Here is a 16,681-nt window from a genome sequence, read left to right on the forward strand (position 1 = left end):
CAAAATGAGAGGAGGGACCATGTAAGACATTCCTACACCACTCCCTTTCACGCAGGACTTCCTCACTTAAAGTCGAAAACAGCAGAAGAGAGACCCCCCAAAAAAATTCTTTCTAGGGTACGCTGAACAGGCAGCTGCTTCTCTTGCCCTCCTACTAGTTCTGCTCCCAGATTCTTGAGCCGCTACTTGCTCTGTCTGGACCTCAGTTACTTAATGTGTTCTGCCCAGTCTATTAGTCCTATCCAGGCTCGGCAGGGAGGACTGTTGAAGAGATGAAGCATCTAGCTCGCCTTAGACCAAGCATTTGTATTATTAATAAATCTTGGCTGCGTCTGTTCCCTGCGCAGTGCCCTCTTCTGGAAGGAAGGTCAGATGCAGGCTTCGCTTCAGCCTTGGTCCCTAGACTTCAAGCTTAGGTTTTCTGCCTCCTTCCCTGCTCTCCTCCCCACCCTACTGCCAGGTCGATCACGGGCATACTGAAACGCTCATACCAAGGGGGTCTTAAGTAAGTTTTCTAGGCTCCTGTGCAGGTCATAAGATGACAGAGGCCCGATATTAAGTGGGGAAACCCATTCCTTTCCCCTTCCCCACCCTCTCTGCAACCCTTCTCCCCCTCCCTGCCCCGACTCCCACCTGCTGTGTGGGCTCAGTCCCCATCTCTGGCTATAAGGGTTTCTGAGGTACAGTCACTGGGGGTAAAGTTAAATAAGTAGTGGGGCAGGAAGGAAGGGGTGGGGAGAAAGACCAAGAAGGAGGGTGGAGATTAGGGTCTGCGGGTTAACTTTTACATTCCACCTTGCCTGATTTCTGTCTAATCCCTGCCAATGGAAAAAAGAAGGGCTGTATGATCTTGAATAAGACTTGTTTTCCTCTCTGAGCCTCGGGCTTTCCATGTGCCAAGTGGAGTAAGGCGAAAATACCGAGTTCTCAGTTATGAAGGTGTCAGCACTGAGCCAAGAACGCTATTTACCTTCAGAAACCAGTTTTTTATTTGCCCTTCATTCCGTCTCTAGGTGTCCTTCTGCGAAGCTCTCCCCTTCCCTTGAAAATGTTAGACTCCGTCTCATCTCCCCCCACACTTCTCTTTTTGTCATCCTGCAGCCCAGTCCTTGTCAGCTTTGGGTTATTTGGGGGTATTTCCCGGTGGCAGGTTCTCTACCCCGCCCTTTCGCAATAGGGCTGAGGCACGCGCTTGCGCGGGGTCCGGGAAAAACGCGCGTGCCAGGAGAGAGAGAGAGAGAGAGGCTGGGGAAGGGGGCGGAGAAAGGGAGGTGAGGAGAGAGAGGAGAGGGGAGAGAGTGAGAAGAGAGGGGAGAGAGAGAGAGAGAGAGAGAGAGAGAGAGAGAGAGAGAGAGAGAGAGAGAGATTGGGGGTTAAGAGAGAGGGAAGGGTGGATAAGGACGAAGAAACTGCGGTCGGCCGAGAACCCCAAGAGATAAGCTGGGGGTCTGAGCCAGACCTGGAACCCTAGCAGGAGCAGGACACAGCAAGGCAGACACCCAGGGCTGGTCAGCCCTGCGTGATGAGTCTCCTCCGACTCTTCAGCATCCTGCTCGTCGCTGTGATCTCTGGAGCTCGGGGCTGGGGCTATTGTAAGTGCTGGTCTCAGAGGCAGGTGGGGTTGGGTGCTGGGGTCCAGAGCTTGCAGAGCGAGTCCGGCGCCGCATTGCGGCTGGGTGGTCGCCGGTCCTTCCCCGCCGACTCGCGCCGGCTCGCTCCCATCTTTTCCTCTCCCTAGCGCTCCGCAATGCAGCTACCAGACTGCTGCGCGCGCGCGCGCCCCGGGCTGGGGCTGGGCTCTGAGCCGAGCAACCAGTCAGCCCAGGGGATTTGGGGCTGTTAATCCAAGAGGCAGCCAGTGCCTGGGTTTGAGGTTAGGGTTGGCTATAAGTGCTACCGGTATTGGTGACCCGGGCTAGAGTTGAGGTTTTTCCCTGAGGGGCTGGGGCTGGAATTTGGAGCTGACCCAGGGACCTAGGTAGGGCTTGTGGCTGGGGCTGGGTTTTATGGCTAGAATCCAAATAGGAGTTGGTGACCCTGTCTAAGGCCAAGGATGATGCTAAGAATGGGATTGGGAAGTGACTGGATTGGGAGCAGATCCTGGTTTGGGGATTGGTGCACGCTTCGGTGGGGGAGGGCTGATGAACGGAATGGATGGTAAGGCTGGGCTTAATCAGGTGTTCTGAGGCCCATTTGGGTTCTTAAATACGCTGAAGTTTGGGGATTGTGTTTAGGGGGATACTGAATCACGGTAGGAGGGGTAAGGAAGGATCTGGCTTTGGATCTGGAGATCAAGGCAAAGAGTTACCCTAAGGGGGAGAAGCCAGGAGCCCCTGAGGGAGCAGCTGTTGCTGAAGCCTAGGATGAGGCCACAGCTTTAAGGTGGGGCTGAGTCTGCCACTGGGGGGCAGTGAAGAGGAGTTTAGACTAAGAGGGTCAGTCTTTAGAAGAGGGGCATACTAACAAGCTCATCCATCCCATTCCCCCCACCCCACAGATGGCTGCAATGAGGAGCTGGTGGGACCTCTGTATGCACGGTCCCTGGGCGCCTCCTCCTACTATGGGCTCTTTACCACAGCCCGCTTTGCCCGGCTGCACGGTGAGCTAGCCCAACCAGGGAGGGGAGGACTCCGGAGAGCTGAGAGAAGAGAGTGGGTGATTAAAGCCCTTGCCCTTTCTGTAGGCATCAGTGGATGGTCGCCCCGGATTGGGGACCCGAATCCCTGGCTCCAGATAGACTTAATGTCCAAGCATCGGATCCGGGCTGTGGCCACACAGGGAGCCTTTAATTCTTGGGATTGGGTCACACGTTACATGCTGCTCTACGGGGACCGTGTGGACAGCTGGACACCATTCTATCAACAAGGGCACAACGCGGTACTCTCGGTGCCCTGGCGCACACACTTGGGGAGCCTCCCCTGCTCTGGGCCCTGGGCTGGGCACTAGCCTGAAGGGAAGGGGAGGGGACAGCATGAGGCACAGGTGAGGAAAACCGCTCTTGGGATTTAGTCCAGCTCAGACTGTTTCTCGCCAATTATAAGGTTTAACACACTTTGGGGTAAAACCTCGGAGAGCTTCCTGAAAGTAATGGCATTAGATTTGCGCTTTGAAGAAACTATAGGACACTAGTCCCTGTACAATCCTGGGGGCAGAGGAGGTGGAGTGAACTCCCGTTCGCGCTCCAGTCAAGATTGGCAAGGTTTGAAAGCCACCGCGGGAGGGAAAGCTGAGGGTGGGAACAAGGTTACTACTTTTCCCAACCCCCCCGCAGACCTTCTTCGGTAACGTCAATGAGTCGGCGGTGGTTCGCCACGACCTGCACTACCACTTCACGGCTCGCTACGTCCGCATCGTGCCGCTGGCCTGGAACCCGCGCGGCAAGATCGGCTTGCGGCTGGGCCTCTACGGCTGTCCTTACAGTAAGGGTGTGGAGGTCGGGAGTGGGGGCAAGAAGCCTGAGAGGGGACAGCCCCCCCCCGGTTCCCCGCCCACTCACGGTCCTTCGCGCAGAGTCCGACATACTGTATTTTGACGGCGATGATGCTATCTCGTACCGCTTCCCGCGAGGGGTCAGCCAAAGTCTTTGGGACGTGTTCGCTTTTAGTTTCAAGACCGAGGAGAAGGATGGGCTACTGCTTCACACCGAGGGCTCCCAGGGGGATTATGTGACGCTTGAACTGCAGGGGGCACACCTGCTGCTGCACATGAGCCTGGGTGAGCTTCGGGACCCTAGAGTGCTGCCCTGCCTAAACCGGGTCTTTTTTTTGTAGCGCTTGGTGCTAGGATACAGCAAGCTAGAAGTCAGGACTGGTTTCGGCTTTCCAACTGCGTGACCTTGAACAAGGCATTGTAAACACGCAAAACGATTTTGTATCTCATTTGCTTTCATAACCCCCAGTGTGATGAGATACAAGCAGCTATCCTACTCAGAGTTTTACAGAGAGCCGAAGAAGCCCGGAGAGGTTAAATGGCTGCACGCTTGTCGATGGCCACTTCTCCATTCCAGGCTCTGATTGGGTACTCTGTGTTGGGAGCTGCAGCTTACTTGGGAGCAAGGGCCAGTAGGAATTCTCACTCTGCCCTGCCATGCCCTCAGGCAGCAGCCCCATCCAGCCAAGACCTGGTCACACCACGGTGAGTGCTGGCGGCGTCCTTAACGACCTGAGCTGGCACTATGTTCGGGTGGACCGATATGGCCGAGAAGCAAATCTCACCCTGGACGGTTATGTTCATCGCTTTGTGCTCAATGGCGACTTCGAGAGGCTGAATCTGGACAATGAGGTGACCAAGGGTGGGGCACATTATGGGGTGTGACAATGGGTAAGTGGAGGCGGGGATCCACTCCCATATGCCAGAGAGACTTTTCTTGTTGTCCTTGTTCTGGTCCTCACTGCAGGCCTACTATGATTGGTCTAGAAATTCAGATTTGGGGGAATCAGGAAAAGTAGAAAATTGCCCCATAGTTCCGTGCTGTTGCTAAAGACCCTGGCCCATTTGCATTTTAAATACCTAAGAGCCACAATTTGACCCGCTGAAGGCCTACAGCCAACTAGTGGTGGCATTAAAGCTCAAATCTAAGTGCATGCTTTAGTATTCACCCTAGGGAAATGTGTTCTAAGCCTTCCTGAAAGCCAGGCATAGTGGAAAGGGTACTTACTGTGCATGCGCGCAGGAAAGGTAGGCGCTCCCCTAAGCCCAGGGAAACCGCTTCTCACCTGCTTCCCACAGATATTCATCGGGGGTTTGGTGGGCGCAGCGCGTAAGAACCTGGCATACCGGCATAACTTCCGTGGCTGCATAGAAAACGTGATCTATAACCGGATCAACATCGCCGACCTGGCAGTGCGGCGCCATTCGCGGATCACCTTCGAGGCTAGTGGGCAGGGGCGTCTGGGAAGGCAGGGACTCTAAAGCCTCTTGGAAAGCCAAGAGGTGGAGAGGAAAGAGGTCTCATTTTGGACGAGATCCATTCTCAACATATTCTAAGGCATGGCGGGGCGGGGGGAGGGAGGGAAGTACCAAGATGTAAATACCATTCACCCCCTCATCCCCTAGTGAAGAAGTGGTGAGTCGCCAGGTGGTGGTGGTGCAGGCCTTTAATCTCAGCACTGGGCAGGCTGATCTCTATAAGTTTGAGTACAGAGCGAGTTCCAGGACAGTAAAGGCTACACAAAAAATCCCTGTCTCGAAAAACAAACAAAGGGCTGGAGAGATGGCTCAGCGGTTAAGAGCACTGGCTGCTCTTCCAGAGGTCCTGAGTTCAATTCCCAGCAACCACATGGTGGCTCACAACCATCTGTAATGAGATCTGGCACCCTCTTCTGGCGTGCGGGCATACATGAAGGCAGAATGTTGTATACATAATAAATAAAATGAAAAAAAAGAAAAGAAAAGAAAAAAAAAACAAACAAAACAAAGAAGCTGTCCTGTCCCCTCTTAGTTAGCCGATGAGGGAAATGAGGTGCAGAGGCTGGAAGGCTGACCAGGAGCACGTGACTACGAAGTGACAGGGTAGGGTCTTGTGATAAGCTTTCCTCTTTGGTCGACTCTGGAGCATATGCGCATGCTCCACAGCCTTTGGCGAAATTCGACTTGTGCTATATCGCCTTTATCACTACGAAAGGGAAATATTATTATTGTTATTATTATTATTATTATTATTATTATTATTATTATTATTATTATTTTGTGGACAGTGGGATCAGTGATAAAAAGCTAGCACGGGGGCAAAGTCCCAAGGACAGGCTTGTTTGGGCCCCTTCCACAAGTATGTGGACATATTTGCGGGGGACGGGCAGGGTCAAGGCCAGAGATCATTACTCCACTCTGGACTAGGTCTGGGTCTTAACCCAGTGAGAATATTAACGGTGAGTACCAGGCCTCCGTGTCCTGATGCATCCATCCATTCCTTTCTAGGGTAATGTGGCTTTCCGTTGCTTGGATCCCGTTCCACACCCCATCAACTTTGGAGGCCCTCACAACTTCGTCCAAGTGCCTGGGTTTCCGCGCCGCGGCCGCTTCGCAGTCTCCTTTCGCTTCCGCACCTGGGACCTCACGGGGCTGCTTCTTTTCTCTCGCTTGGGAGATGGGCTGGGTCACGTGGAGCTGATGCTTAGTGAAGGGCAAGTCAACGTCTCCATCGCGCAGAGTGGCCGCAAGAAGCTTCAGTTTGCTGCTGGTGAGGGACTCTTTGGGAGGCAGGAGCAGGCTAGCGAAGGATGGGTTCTGGAAGAAACTGGCGGTCACCGGTTCTGCGGGATTCCTGGAGAAGCTTGTCCGCTCTTTCCAACTTTGTGCATAACTATGTCAATGACTAAGGTTATGGACAGTGAAGAGAGCCATCAGGAGGTGCCAGGGAGAGAAATGTAATAATGGGGTGCGCTTAGACTGCTGTGGGGAGCAGAGTGGGGCTACTGCTTCCCCACTCAAAACACCTGTCTCCCTGGGCGTGGTGGCTTGTGGGGATTTATGCCCATAATCCCAGCATCTGGGAGGCCAAGGTAGGAAAACCACAAGTTTAAGGCCAGTCAGGACTACCTAGTGAGTGCTAGGCCAGCCTGAGATACAGAGAGACCCTGTCTCAAAAACACGACAAGCAGGCTGGGAACCCAACTTCTGTGTTCTGCAAGAACAGTACTCTTAGCTACTGAACAACTAGCCAGCTCATTGTAACTCCAACTCCAAGGGGCTCCAACTCCCTCTTCTGGCGTCTCGGGGTACTGCACTCAAAGCACAGAATTAAAAAGCATTTTTTTTTAAGACTACCCCCCCCACCCCAACCAATCTTCTCTTATTCTGGTTACACCTCCCAACCACTCACACCACCCTCCGTTCTTGTCCAGGGTACCGCCTGAATGATGGATTCTGGCACGAGGTCAACTTCGTGGCCCAGGAAAACCATGCAGTCATCAGTATCGATGACGTGGAGGGGGCAGAGGTCAGGGTCTCATCCCCACTGCTGATCCGCACAGGGACTTCATACTTCTTTGGCGGTAAGGCGTGGGAGGGGGGCTTTGCCCTGTTTCTGGGTGGGAAGGTCCTATCTCAGTTCTGATGGGGCCACATGGAGAGTAGCGAAAGGGCCGAGCCCCATTTCACCTCTGGGACCGTTGGTCATTGGCCATTATTTGTACTCTGGTTCTAGGATCCTTTCTTCATTTGCATATGGCTCCCTCTTGGTACTTTCCCAAGGGCGGGTATCTGGGTCCCTCCTGGGAAGCCTTACAGATGCAGTTTGCTCCAGGTTGTCCCAAACCAGCCAGTCGGTGGGGCTGCCACTCCAACCAGACAGCATTTCATGGCTGTATGGAGCTGCTCAAGGTGGATGGTCAGCTGGTCAATCTGACTCTGGTGGAGTTCCGAAAGCTTGGCTACTTTGCTGAGGTCCTCTTTGACACCTGTGGCATCACAGACAGGTATCTACAAGGTCACCTCTCTGACGGATGACCCCTCCAAAGCCCACTTCCATGTAGTCAGGGTGGCTTTTCCTTTTTAAACTAATCTCCCTTCTTCTTGTTATCAGCGCCCCTCCACACACACACACACACACACACACACACACACACACAGAGTCTTCCTTGACCTCTGACCTCTTTTCTATTTCTTCCTGTAAAGTTGCAGGTGCTCAGGATTGAAAGTTTCTATTCAGTCCTAAGGTTTTTGTCTGACAAGGGCTGGGTACTTTCCCTTTTTTGGGGGGGGAAGGGAAGAGAGCACGTGACTCACGTGATTCACGTAGACTACCAAGAGTCCCTGCATCTAGGTTATACCCAGCTAGTTAGGTGAGAAGTGAGTCATGGGGTCCCAGGACTTTGGGAAAATGGGGATGGCCGCCTTTCAAGCCTCCTTCTGTGGCTGTTGACGCCTTCCCCAGATGCAGCCCTAACATGTGTGAGCATGATGGTCGCTGCTACCAGTCTTGGGACGACTTTATCTGCTACTGCGAACTCACTGGCTACAAGGGGGTTACCTGCCATGAACGTAAGCTGGGTGGAATAAGAAGCCAGGGGATGCCTTTCGGGGACTGGGAGGCCGCCCAAGAAGGCGCGACTGGCCATCCTTCTAGCCTTCTAGCTCCACAGTTTCCCTCCCCCCCCCCAGCTTTGTATAAGGAATCCTGCGAAGCCTATCGGCTCAGTGGGAAATTTTCTGGAAACTTCACCATTGATCCTGACGGCAGTGGACCCCTGAAGCCGTTTGTGGTGTATTGTGATATCCGAGGTAGGTGACTTTGATGGGTTGGGGTGGAGGGTCGACTGGGCAATGAAGATGTGGGGGTGTCAGGGAAGCTGGAGGAGGAGACAAGATAAAACTGTAGTCGGAAGGGGAACACCTAACATTTTGTAATATAGCCTTACAGACAGATTGCAACTTCTGGGCATTCCATCCGCCTCCAAGGTGGAGGGCCCCAAGGCTGGGCTGCAGTGAAGTGGCTGGCCACTTTTATTGAGCCTAGGTGGCAGCAGGGTTGTGAAGGAGGGAGACAAGAGTGCTCATGTCCAGGCAAAGCTCTGTCCCCACTCTTCCAGAGAACCGAGCATGGACGGTCGTACGGCATGACAGGCTGTGGACAACTCGAGTGACAGGTTCCAGCATGGAGCGGCCCTTTCTGGGGGCTGTCCAATACTGGAATGCCTCCTGGGAGGAAGTCAGTGCTCTGGCCAACGCTTCCCAGCACTGTGAGCAGTGGATCGAGTTTTCCTGCTACAATTCGCGGCTGCTCAATACTGCAGGTTGAGCCTGGCAGCAGGGAGGGCTAGGCATAGCTGAGGGGGGGGAGGGGTCGGGGGCTGCTGGAAGAGTCAAGCAAGGTCAGGCCTGCTTGCACCTGGGGATGAGGAGCCCAGAGGCTGATGGAGGGGCAGGGCCTGGAAGCTGCCTGGCGTCTTCCCCAGGAGGCTACCCCTACAGCTTTTGGATTGGCCGGAATGAGGAGCAGCACTTCTACTGGGGAGGCTCGCAGCCTGGGATCCAGCGCTGTGCCTGTGGGCTGGACCGGAGCTGTGTGGACCCTGCCCTGCACTGCAACTGTGATGCTGACCAGCCGCAGTGGTGAGGGGACAGGAGGGCAGGATTTCCAGGACTCTCAGGACAGCGGAGAGGCGGGGTTGAGTCACTGCATCCTGTTCCCACAGGAGAACGGACAAGGGGCTGCTGACCTTTGTGGACCATCTGCCTGTCACACAGATAGTGGTAGGGGATACAAACCGGTCCAGTTCTGAAGCTCAGTTCTTCCTGAGGCCTCTGCGTTGCTATGGTGACCGTGAGTGGCAGACTCCTTTGGCATTCACTGTTTCCGAAACCTAGATCCCGTGACCCACTGGGGATCTCTAGGTCACGTGGCCAGATGCTCCTGCTGTGACCTGACCCTTTCGTGGTTCTGCACCCTACTCTTCAGCCTCCCTAGCTCTCCCTGCTCAGCGCTTCAGGCCTCCCCCACCAGCAATTCCCTCACAAGGCCTCACTGTTTTCTGCAGGCAATTCCTGGAACACTATCTCCTTCCACACCGGAGCTGCACTGCGCTTCCCCCCGATCCGTGCCAACCACAGCCTCGATGTCTCCTTCTACTTTAGGACCTCGGCCCCCTCGGGAGTCTTTCTAGAGAACATGGGGGGCCGTTTCTGCCAGTGGCGCCGACCTTACGTGCGAGTGGAACTCAACAGTGAGTAGGCAGACTAACAGGAATGTGGGCAGACGGAGATGACCGAAGAGGCTGTTGGAGGGGGGGACACAAGACCGTCAACCCTTTGGGGGGGGGCAGGGAAAGGATCTGGGATGACTCGGGACTCTAGACTTACTGTCTTGATGTCTGACTATGTGACCACGGTCCCTTCGGCCAGTGCTTTCCTTCCATGGGCCCTTGACCCCTTCCTTGTGAAGAAGGGAGCTGGGCTCTTGAGGTCTCGGCCATCTCTAACTAGCTATGCTTCTAGCCTGAGCATGCGAGCTGGGAAGTTGATTCTAGCTCATCGGCAAATTTGGGGTACAGATTGTGTGGTTTGAAGCCATTAATATGATTTGGACGAAGTGGAGGATTATCTAGAGGGCTTCTCTTAGGTGAGGAGAGATTGGATTTAGGCAAGGATGCTATACATGGGGGTCAGAGCCCCCTTTCTCATGCTTACCCACTGTCACGCTGTCCAGCATCGCGGGATGTAGTCTTTGCCTTTGACATTGGCAACGGGGATGAGAACCTGACAGTGCACTCAGATGACTTCGAGTTTAACGACGACGAATGGCATTTGGTCCGGGCTGAAATCAATGTGAAGCAGGCCCGGCTACGAGTGGACCATCGGCCCTGGGTGCTACGGCCCATGCCCCTGCAGACCTACATCTGGCTGGAGTATGACCAGCCCCTCTATGTTGGTGAGCAGCAATCCAGGGGCAGGGAGAGCGCCTCCATGACATTCCTACGCATGCTCCACAGTGTTCCAATGTCTTCTCTGCCCCAGAGACCATTTATCTTCTCCAGCCCCTTACATCCCAGTCTATCCTGCTACTCCCCTTGCCTCCCTTCCCACTCAGTATTTAATCCTGTCTCTGGCTCTACAGTCATTTGGGGGGAGCTCTTAGGATGCTCGACTGACCTTTGAGCCACACCCCCAACCTCTCCATTTATTCCTGACCAGGATCTGCAGAGCTTAAGAGGCGCCCTTTTGTGGGTTGCTTGAGGGCCATGCGTCTGAACGGAGTGACTCTGAACCTAGAGGGCCGTGCCAATGCCTCTGAGGGCACCTTTCCCAACTGCACAGGCCACTGCACCCACCCCCGCTTCCCCTGTTTCCATGGAGGACGTTGTGTGGAGCGATACAGCTACTACACGTGTGACTGTGACCTCACGGCTTTTGATGGGCCATATTGTAATCATGGTCAGTGTTGCTGGTTACAGGGGAGGGAGCGGAGGAGGGGCGGGGGCACGGAGCCTTAGGGCATGATGGGAGGTCAGAGGGAAAGGATGAGAAGGGAATATGAGTCAGTATCTGGAAAGACAGATTTCTGACTCTTTGTTAGTAGACTTCCGAGCTCTTAAACGGGGCAGTCAGGCATTTGAAGATGCTGGATATAAAGGAAAAGGGAGGGATGGTAGAGCTAGCTGATGCTACAGGAGCCCCAACATTAAGCAAATAAATAACTTTCCCATCTTCCCACTATCACCAAGGTCGCACAGGTTGCTCCCACACCCCATGCACATCTACTTGGTGGATACGCAGATATATATACATGTGTATGTGTGTGTGCATGTGTGCATGGTGCCATGGTGCACGCACATGTGTGCGCAGGTCAGGGGTCAGCCTCAGGTGTTGTTTCTCAAGCGTATCTACCTTGTGTTTTCAAACAGGGTCTCTCACTGGGACCTGGAATTCACCAATTAGATAGGCTAGCTAGCTAGCTGGACAGTGAGCCCCAGAGACCCTCTTGCCTCTGCCTCTCCCGCAATGGGATTACAAATGTGTGCCATCACAGTCAGCTTTTTGTGTGGGTGCTAGGGATCGAATTTAGGTCCTCAAGCTTGCAGAGCGAGCACTTTCCCAAATGAGCATCCTCCCTCGCTCTAGTATTGACTTTGGCTTCCTGATGCATTTCTTTCCCCTCCCATTTCCCGTCTGACCTATCACTGAATTCCCAAAACATGTCTGCAAGCTGACTCTTGGTTGAGGTGAGCCTTGACATTCAATATACCCAGACGACATTTTCCCCAAGGCTGGCCCAAGGTAATCCATGGGAAAGGTGGGTGACTGTGGGCAGAGTCTGGTGGTCTAGGGAGATACAGGGAAATATGAATAATAACAGAAAATTGCATGGAGTCAGATTATTTTAATTCCACTCTTGGCCCTCCACTTAAACTGTGTCCTTGGGCACATCACTACCCATCTTTTTTTTTAAAAAAATAATTTATTTTTATTTATTTATTTATTTATTTTTAAATTTTTTTATGATTTATTTATCTTTATTTTATGTGCAGTGGTGTGAAGGTGTCAGATCCCCTGGAACTGGATTTTCAGACAGTTGTGAACTGCCATGTGGGTGCTGGGAATTGAACCCAGGTCTTCTGGAAGAGCAATCGGTGCTCTTAACCACTGAGCCATTTCTCCAGCCCCTTATTTTTTTATTTTATTTTATTTTTTAATTTTTTTTAAATTTTTTTTAAATTTTTTTTAATTTATTTTTATTTTATGTGCATTGGTGTTTTGCCTGCATGTATGAGGGAACTGGGGTTACAGACAAGTGTGAGCTTCCATATGGGTGCTGAGAATTGAACGCCATGTCCTCTGGAAGAGCAGCCAGTGCTTTTAATCACTGAGGCATCTCTCGAACCTGTCGCTACCCATCTTTAGGCTTGAGTTTCCTTGCCTATAACATTCAGGGGTGATTGGATGAGCTTTCAGATTTCTCAATCCATTCTTCTTCCTTAGTGCTAAGTGGGGTGGTGCAGGTTTGTAATCCCAGTGCTTGAGGGACTGAGGCAGAAGGACTGTAAATTTGGGCTACAAAGTAAGACAATGTCTCCAAAATCGAAAGAAAACATTCTACTAAAAGTAAATAGTGGCAGACACTAAAAGTGTGCACGTGGGTTGGTAACATAAGAACCCTTTGAACTTGTGACTAAGACATCTGAGCCTTCACCTTGTTGTCTTTGCTTCAGATATTGGTGGATTTTTTGAGCCTGGCACATGGATGCGCTATAACCTTCAGTCAGCACTGCGCTCTGCGGCCCGGGAGTTCTCCCACATGCTGAGCCGACCTGTGCCAGGCTATGAGCCTGGCTATATTCCGGGCTACGACACTCCTGGTTATGTGCCTGGCTACCATGGCCCTGGGTACCGCCTGCCCGACTATCCGAGGCCTGGCCGGCCGGTGCCGGGATATCGGGGTCCCGTCTACAATGTCACTGGAGAGGAGGTCTCCTTTAGCTTCAGCACCCACTCTGCTCCTGCCGTCCTCCTTTATGTCAGCTCCTTTGTCCGTGACTACATGGCTGTGCTCATCAAGGAAGACGGTAAGTTCTCTGCGCGCTCTTCCTCCAAATCCCCATGGCTTGAGACGAACGCAAAGACCCAGTCCTTTGGAAGATGGGGGTTGTGGGAGCCAAGAGAAGACACCACGGTCCTCCTCCCACCCCACAGGGACCCTCCAGCTTCGGTATCAGTTGGGTACCAGTCCCTACGTGTATCAGCTGACCACTCGGCCAGTCACTGATGGGCAGCCCCATAGTGTCAACATCACCCGGGTCTACAGAAACCTCTTCATCCAGGTACAGGTGGAGGGGGATGGGCCTGCTAAGTCACAGCCTCATGATCTTGGCTATGACACACCCAAGAAAACGTCAAATGATTACATGTCTGAAACGGTTCAGTATGCAACGGATTTTTACATGTATCACCTCTCATGACCCTACGTCAGCTCTGTGAAGTAGCTGTGGTTGGCAGTTATTCTGAGCTCCATTTTATGAGCCATTAAACAGGCTGAGAAAGTAAAGTGTTTTTCTCAAAGTCAGCTCGCTGGGGGCTGGCGATGTGGCTTAATTGGTAGAGTGCTTGCCCAACATGCATGAAGCCCTGGGCTCCATCCCCAGCACTGCACACACTGGGTGTGTAATCTCAATGTTGGAGGCTGAGGCAGGAGGAGGAGAAGAAGTTTAAGGTCATCCCTGGCTACATGATAAGTTTGAGGACAGCCTGGGCTACAGGAGACCCTGTATCAAGGGGGGAGGGGTGTTGTGGTGTTGGTGAGCTGGCTCAGTGTGTAAAGGCATAAGCCTGAGTTTGATCTTGAGATCTGCGCTGTACAAGGAGAGAAATGACTCCTCCATGTTGTCGTCTGAACTCCAGACCCCATAAAAAAATAATAAAATGTGTAGCCAGACAGTAGTGCACACCTTTAATCCCAGCACTCAGGAGGCAGAGGCAAGCATGGATCTCTGAGTCTGAAGTCAGCCTGGCTTACACAGTGAGTCCAGGACAGCCGGGCTACATAGAGACCCTGTCCCAAATAAAATGGGAGAAGAACCAAAGTCAAAGTACTAGAAAACTGTCAAGTCAGGGCTTAAAGCCAGGCTGCTTGAGGCACACGTCAGACCCTACTCAAGGCCTAGGGATTGTTCGCTGTGAGCAAGGGTCCCTTGGTCCTGTCTGGTCTTGGCTGTGTCCACCAGGGCTTCCCTCCCCCTCTGCCAGGTGGACTACTTCCCGCTGACAGAACAGAAGTTCTCTCTGCTGGTGGACAGCCAGCTGGACTCACCCAAGGCCTTGTATCTAGGCCGAGTGATGGGTAAGCAGCTTGTGTGCGTTTGGGGCGAGTGCGGATGAGGCTCCTGGGTACAGAGTGAGGAGCAGATAGATGGGAGAGGGGCTTCTGGGTGTCCCCAATACCTCTTTCTGGGCCTGCCTCTCCCTCAGAGACAGGAATCATTGACCCAGAGATCCAGCGGTACAACACTCCAGGTTTCTCAGGCTGCCTGTCTGGTGTCCGGTTCAACAACGTGGCTCCCCTCAAGACCCATTTCCGAACGCCCCGCCCCATGACTGCTGAGCTAGCAGAGGCCATGCGGGTTCAAGGAGAACTGTCGGAGTCTAACTGTGGAGCGATGCCACGCCTTGTCTCTGAGGTGCCCCCAGAGCTGGACCCCTGGTACCTACCCCCAGGTAAATCCCTAGACACGGACAAGAGGGGTAACCGTGATGGGAAATGGCTCTGAACACAGAGGCGGTGTTTCCTAACCAGCCCTTTCTCCTGTTTAGATTTCCCATACTACCATGATGACGGATGGGTGGCCATACTCTTAGGCTGTGAGTAGCACTGACCACTAACCTGACTTTCCCAAGACCGCCCTGTCAGCCTCCCTCCCGGTTCCGGTTCCTGTCCTCGGGGCTGGGAAGTGAAGGGCTAGATGTGAGTGGTACAAAGAAGGGGTGAGAAAGGCTATGCCGACTCAGTATCTAACTGGGCGGAGACAATATTTGAGGCAGCTATAAATTTTTAATTAAAATGAAATATTAAAATGCAACACATAGTTACAGGACGAGGAAAGAGATGCAATATCATCTATTGAAATGGGAACTTGGAGAAGCTGTCAGAGACATGGAAAGTGTCAAGTGGACAGGGGATAAGAATTCTGACCTAGACATGGGGAAGGCCTGACATGGTCATATGCTGTGCACAGTTGTACATGATACTTTTGGTGGCTCATGTAATGTGTGCGCCCCAAAGACCTTCCCTGATTTCTTCTTTTTTTCCGTCTAGTTTTGGTGGCCTTCCTGCTGCTGGGGCTTGTGGGAATGCTGGTGCTCTTCTACCTGCAAAATCATCGCTACAAGGGTTCCTACCACACCAACGAGCCCAAGGCCAGCCACGATCACCATCCTGGCAGCAAAACCCCCCTACCTCCTTCAGGCCCTGCCCAGGCCCCTGCCCCCACTCCAGCTCCCACCCAGGCTCCGACCCCAGCCCCAGCCCAGACCCCAGCCCTAGTCCCAGCCTCTGGCCCAGGCCCCAGGGACCAGAACCTCCCCCAAATCTTGGAGGAGTCCAGGTCTGAATGAGTCATAAGGGCTTTAAGGATCAAGTCCAACTCCTCTGAGTCGCCCCAACTCCTTCCTCTCCCTTACCCTGCCAGGGTCATTTGGCTCTTCTTCGCAGGCTCTGTTCACCGGGAGGATTCCCTATGCCAAGTTTGGTGGGCAGAGCTACAGATGGGACCAAAGGGAGTGGCCGAGCCTCACTGCCTAAACCAATGCCCTGCTCATCCTCCCCGCCCCCCAGGCTCCTGGCTGTTGGCCTGCCCCCCAGCAGAAGCCCCACAGGGCTGAGACAGACCTTTCCTGCCATCTCTGTCCCAGCTGCTGGTAGGGATTAACCACGCAGGGCAGGGAGATGAAGGATACCTCCCTTCCTGTGTACATTATCAGCAGGGACAGATGTGGGGGGCTGCAGGACTGCACAGGGCATGCGGGGAGGGGAGAGGCTGCTAAAACACACCCAGGCCTCCCTGCCTGCCCTGCCGTCTTCCATCTGCTTCCTCTCAGCTGGGGGTGAGCAGGGAGGACTTCACTGTCCCCACCTCACCCCACCCACCCCTTTGTTTTCACAGAGACCAAGGTCTCTGTCTAGCACTTTAGTACCCTCCGCTGCTTCATGCTTCACGTGCTTCAGCCAAAGCCATAAAAGCCCTGCAAGTAGAAAACAGTAATGCAGACACCTTGCCTAGCCAGTCCTCTGCTCTCCTGACCCTTTCCAAAATATGCAATAGCCTTGGTGCCTGGCCACAGGCCTGGCCCCCTCCAATGCATGAGGAACCCGCTTCCCTCTGCTCAGAGATGCTGCTGTGTTTGCCCAGCTCATATTCTTTATATATATATTTTTTGTTGCAAAGTCTCTCTCCAGAGAAACTATATATTATTCTAATTTTTAAATTATTTGTTTATATATAAAAAAGAACTCAGTGGGCTGTCCTGTGCTGTACCGAGTCTATAGTGAGCTCCTTCTGTGCTGGATGTCTCACTTGTCCTGCCAGCCACTCACCCAGCTTGCTGGGCCTTCACTCTACAGGAGGGCAGAGCCTGTGGTGCCCTCAACTGAGCAGGTCCAATAAAGCGGAGTGGCAGAGCCCAGTCTGTGTGTGGTAGCTGATGTCACAGTCAAGGGATAAATGGAGTGGAGTTTTGCTTTGTTTATTGCTTCCCA

General features: G+C 53.1%; 1 protein-coding gene across 1 annotated transcript; it reads left to right on the plus strand.

The window, feature by feature from the left end:
- The first annotated feature begins 1,003 nt into the window (after window positions 1–1,003).
- Window positions 1,004–16,669, plus strand: Cntnap1 (contactin associated protein 1). The gene is made up of 24 exons (XM_057774624.1): window positions 1,004–1,592; window positions 2,498–2,599; window positions 2,684–2,877; window positions 3,272–3,419; window positions 3,511–3,714; window positions 4,097–4,281; window positions 4,729–4,872; window positions 5,917–6,178; window positions 6,843–6,992; window positions 7,244–7,415; window positions 7,874–7,980; window positions 8,101–8,220; window positions 8,529–8,732; window positions 8,895–9,051; window positions 9,135–9,262; window positions 9,477–9,662; window positions 10,145–10,366; window positions 10,630–10,869; window positions 12,645–12,998; window positions 13,126–13,253; window positions 14,176–14,269; window positions 14,398–14,643; window positions 14,740–14,787; window positions 15,242–16,669. Exons 1-24 carry the CDS (start codon window positions 1,523–1,525, stop codon window positions 15,538–15,540), a joined length of 4,164 nt encoding a protein of 1,387 aa, XP_057630607.1. The 5' UTR covers window positions 1,004–1,522; the 3' UTR covers window positions 15,541–16,669.
- Window positions 16,670–16,681: the final 12 nt, after the last annotated feature.

Source organism: Chionomys nivalis, chromosome 7, assembly GCF_950005125.1.
Source record: "Chionomys nivalis chromosome 7, mChiNiv1.1, whole genome shotgun sequence".
NCBI lineage: Eukaryota > Metazoa > Chordata > Mammalia > Rodentia > Cricetidae > Chionomys > Chionomys nivalis.

Bases quoted from the DNA above. Each gene is read 5' to 3' on its own strand.
- Cntnap1 (XM_057774624.1), top strand. From the start codon at position 1,523: ATGAGTCTCCTCCGACTCTTCAGCATCCTGCTCGTCGCTGTGATCTCT. The intron at 4,282-4,728 runs GTGACCAAGGGT...TGCTTCCCACAG, and splicing joins GGCTGAATCTGGACAATGAG to ATATTCATCGGGGGTTTGGT. The intron at 7,981-8,100 runs GTAAGCTGGGTG...CCCCCCCCCCAG, and splicing joins GGGGGTTACCTGCCATGAAC to CTTTGTATAAGGAATCCTGC.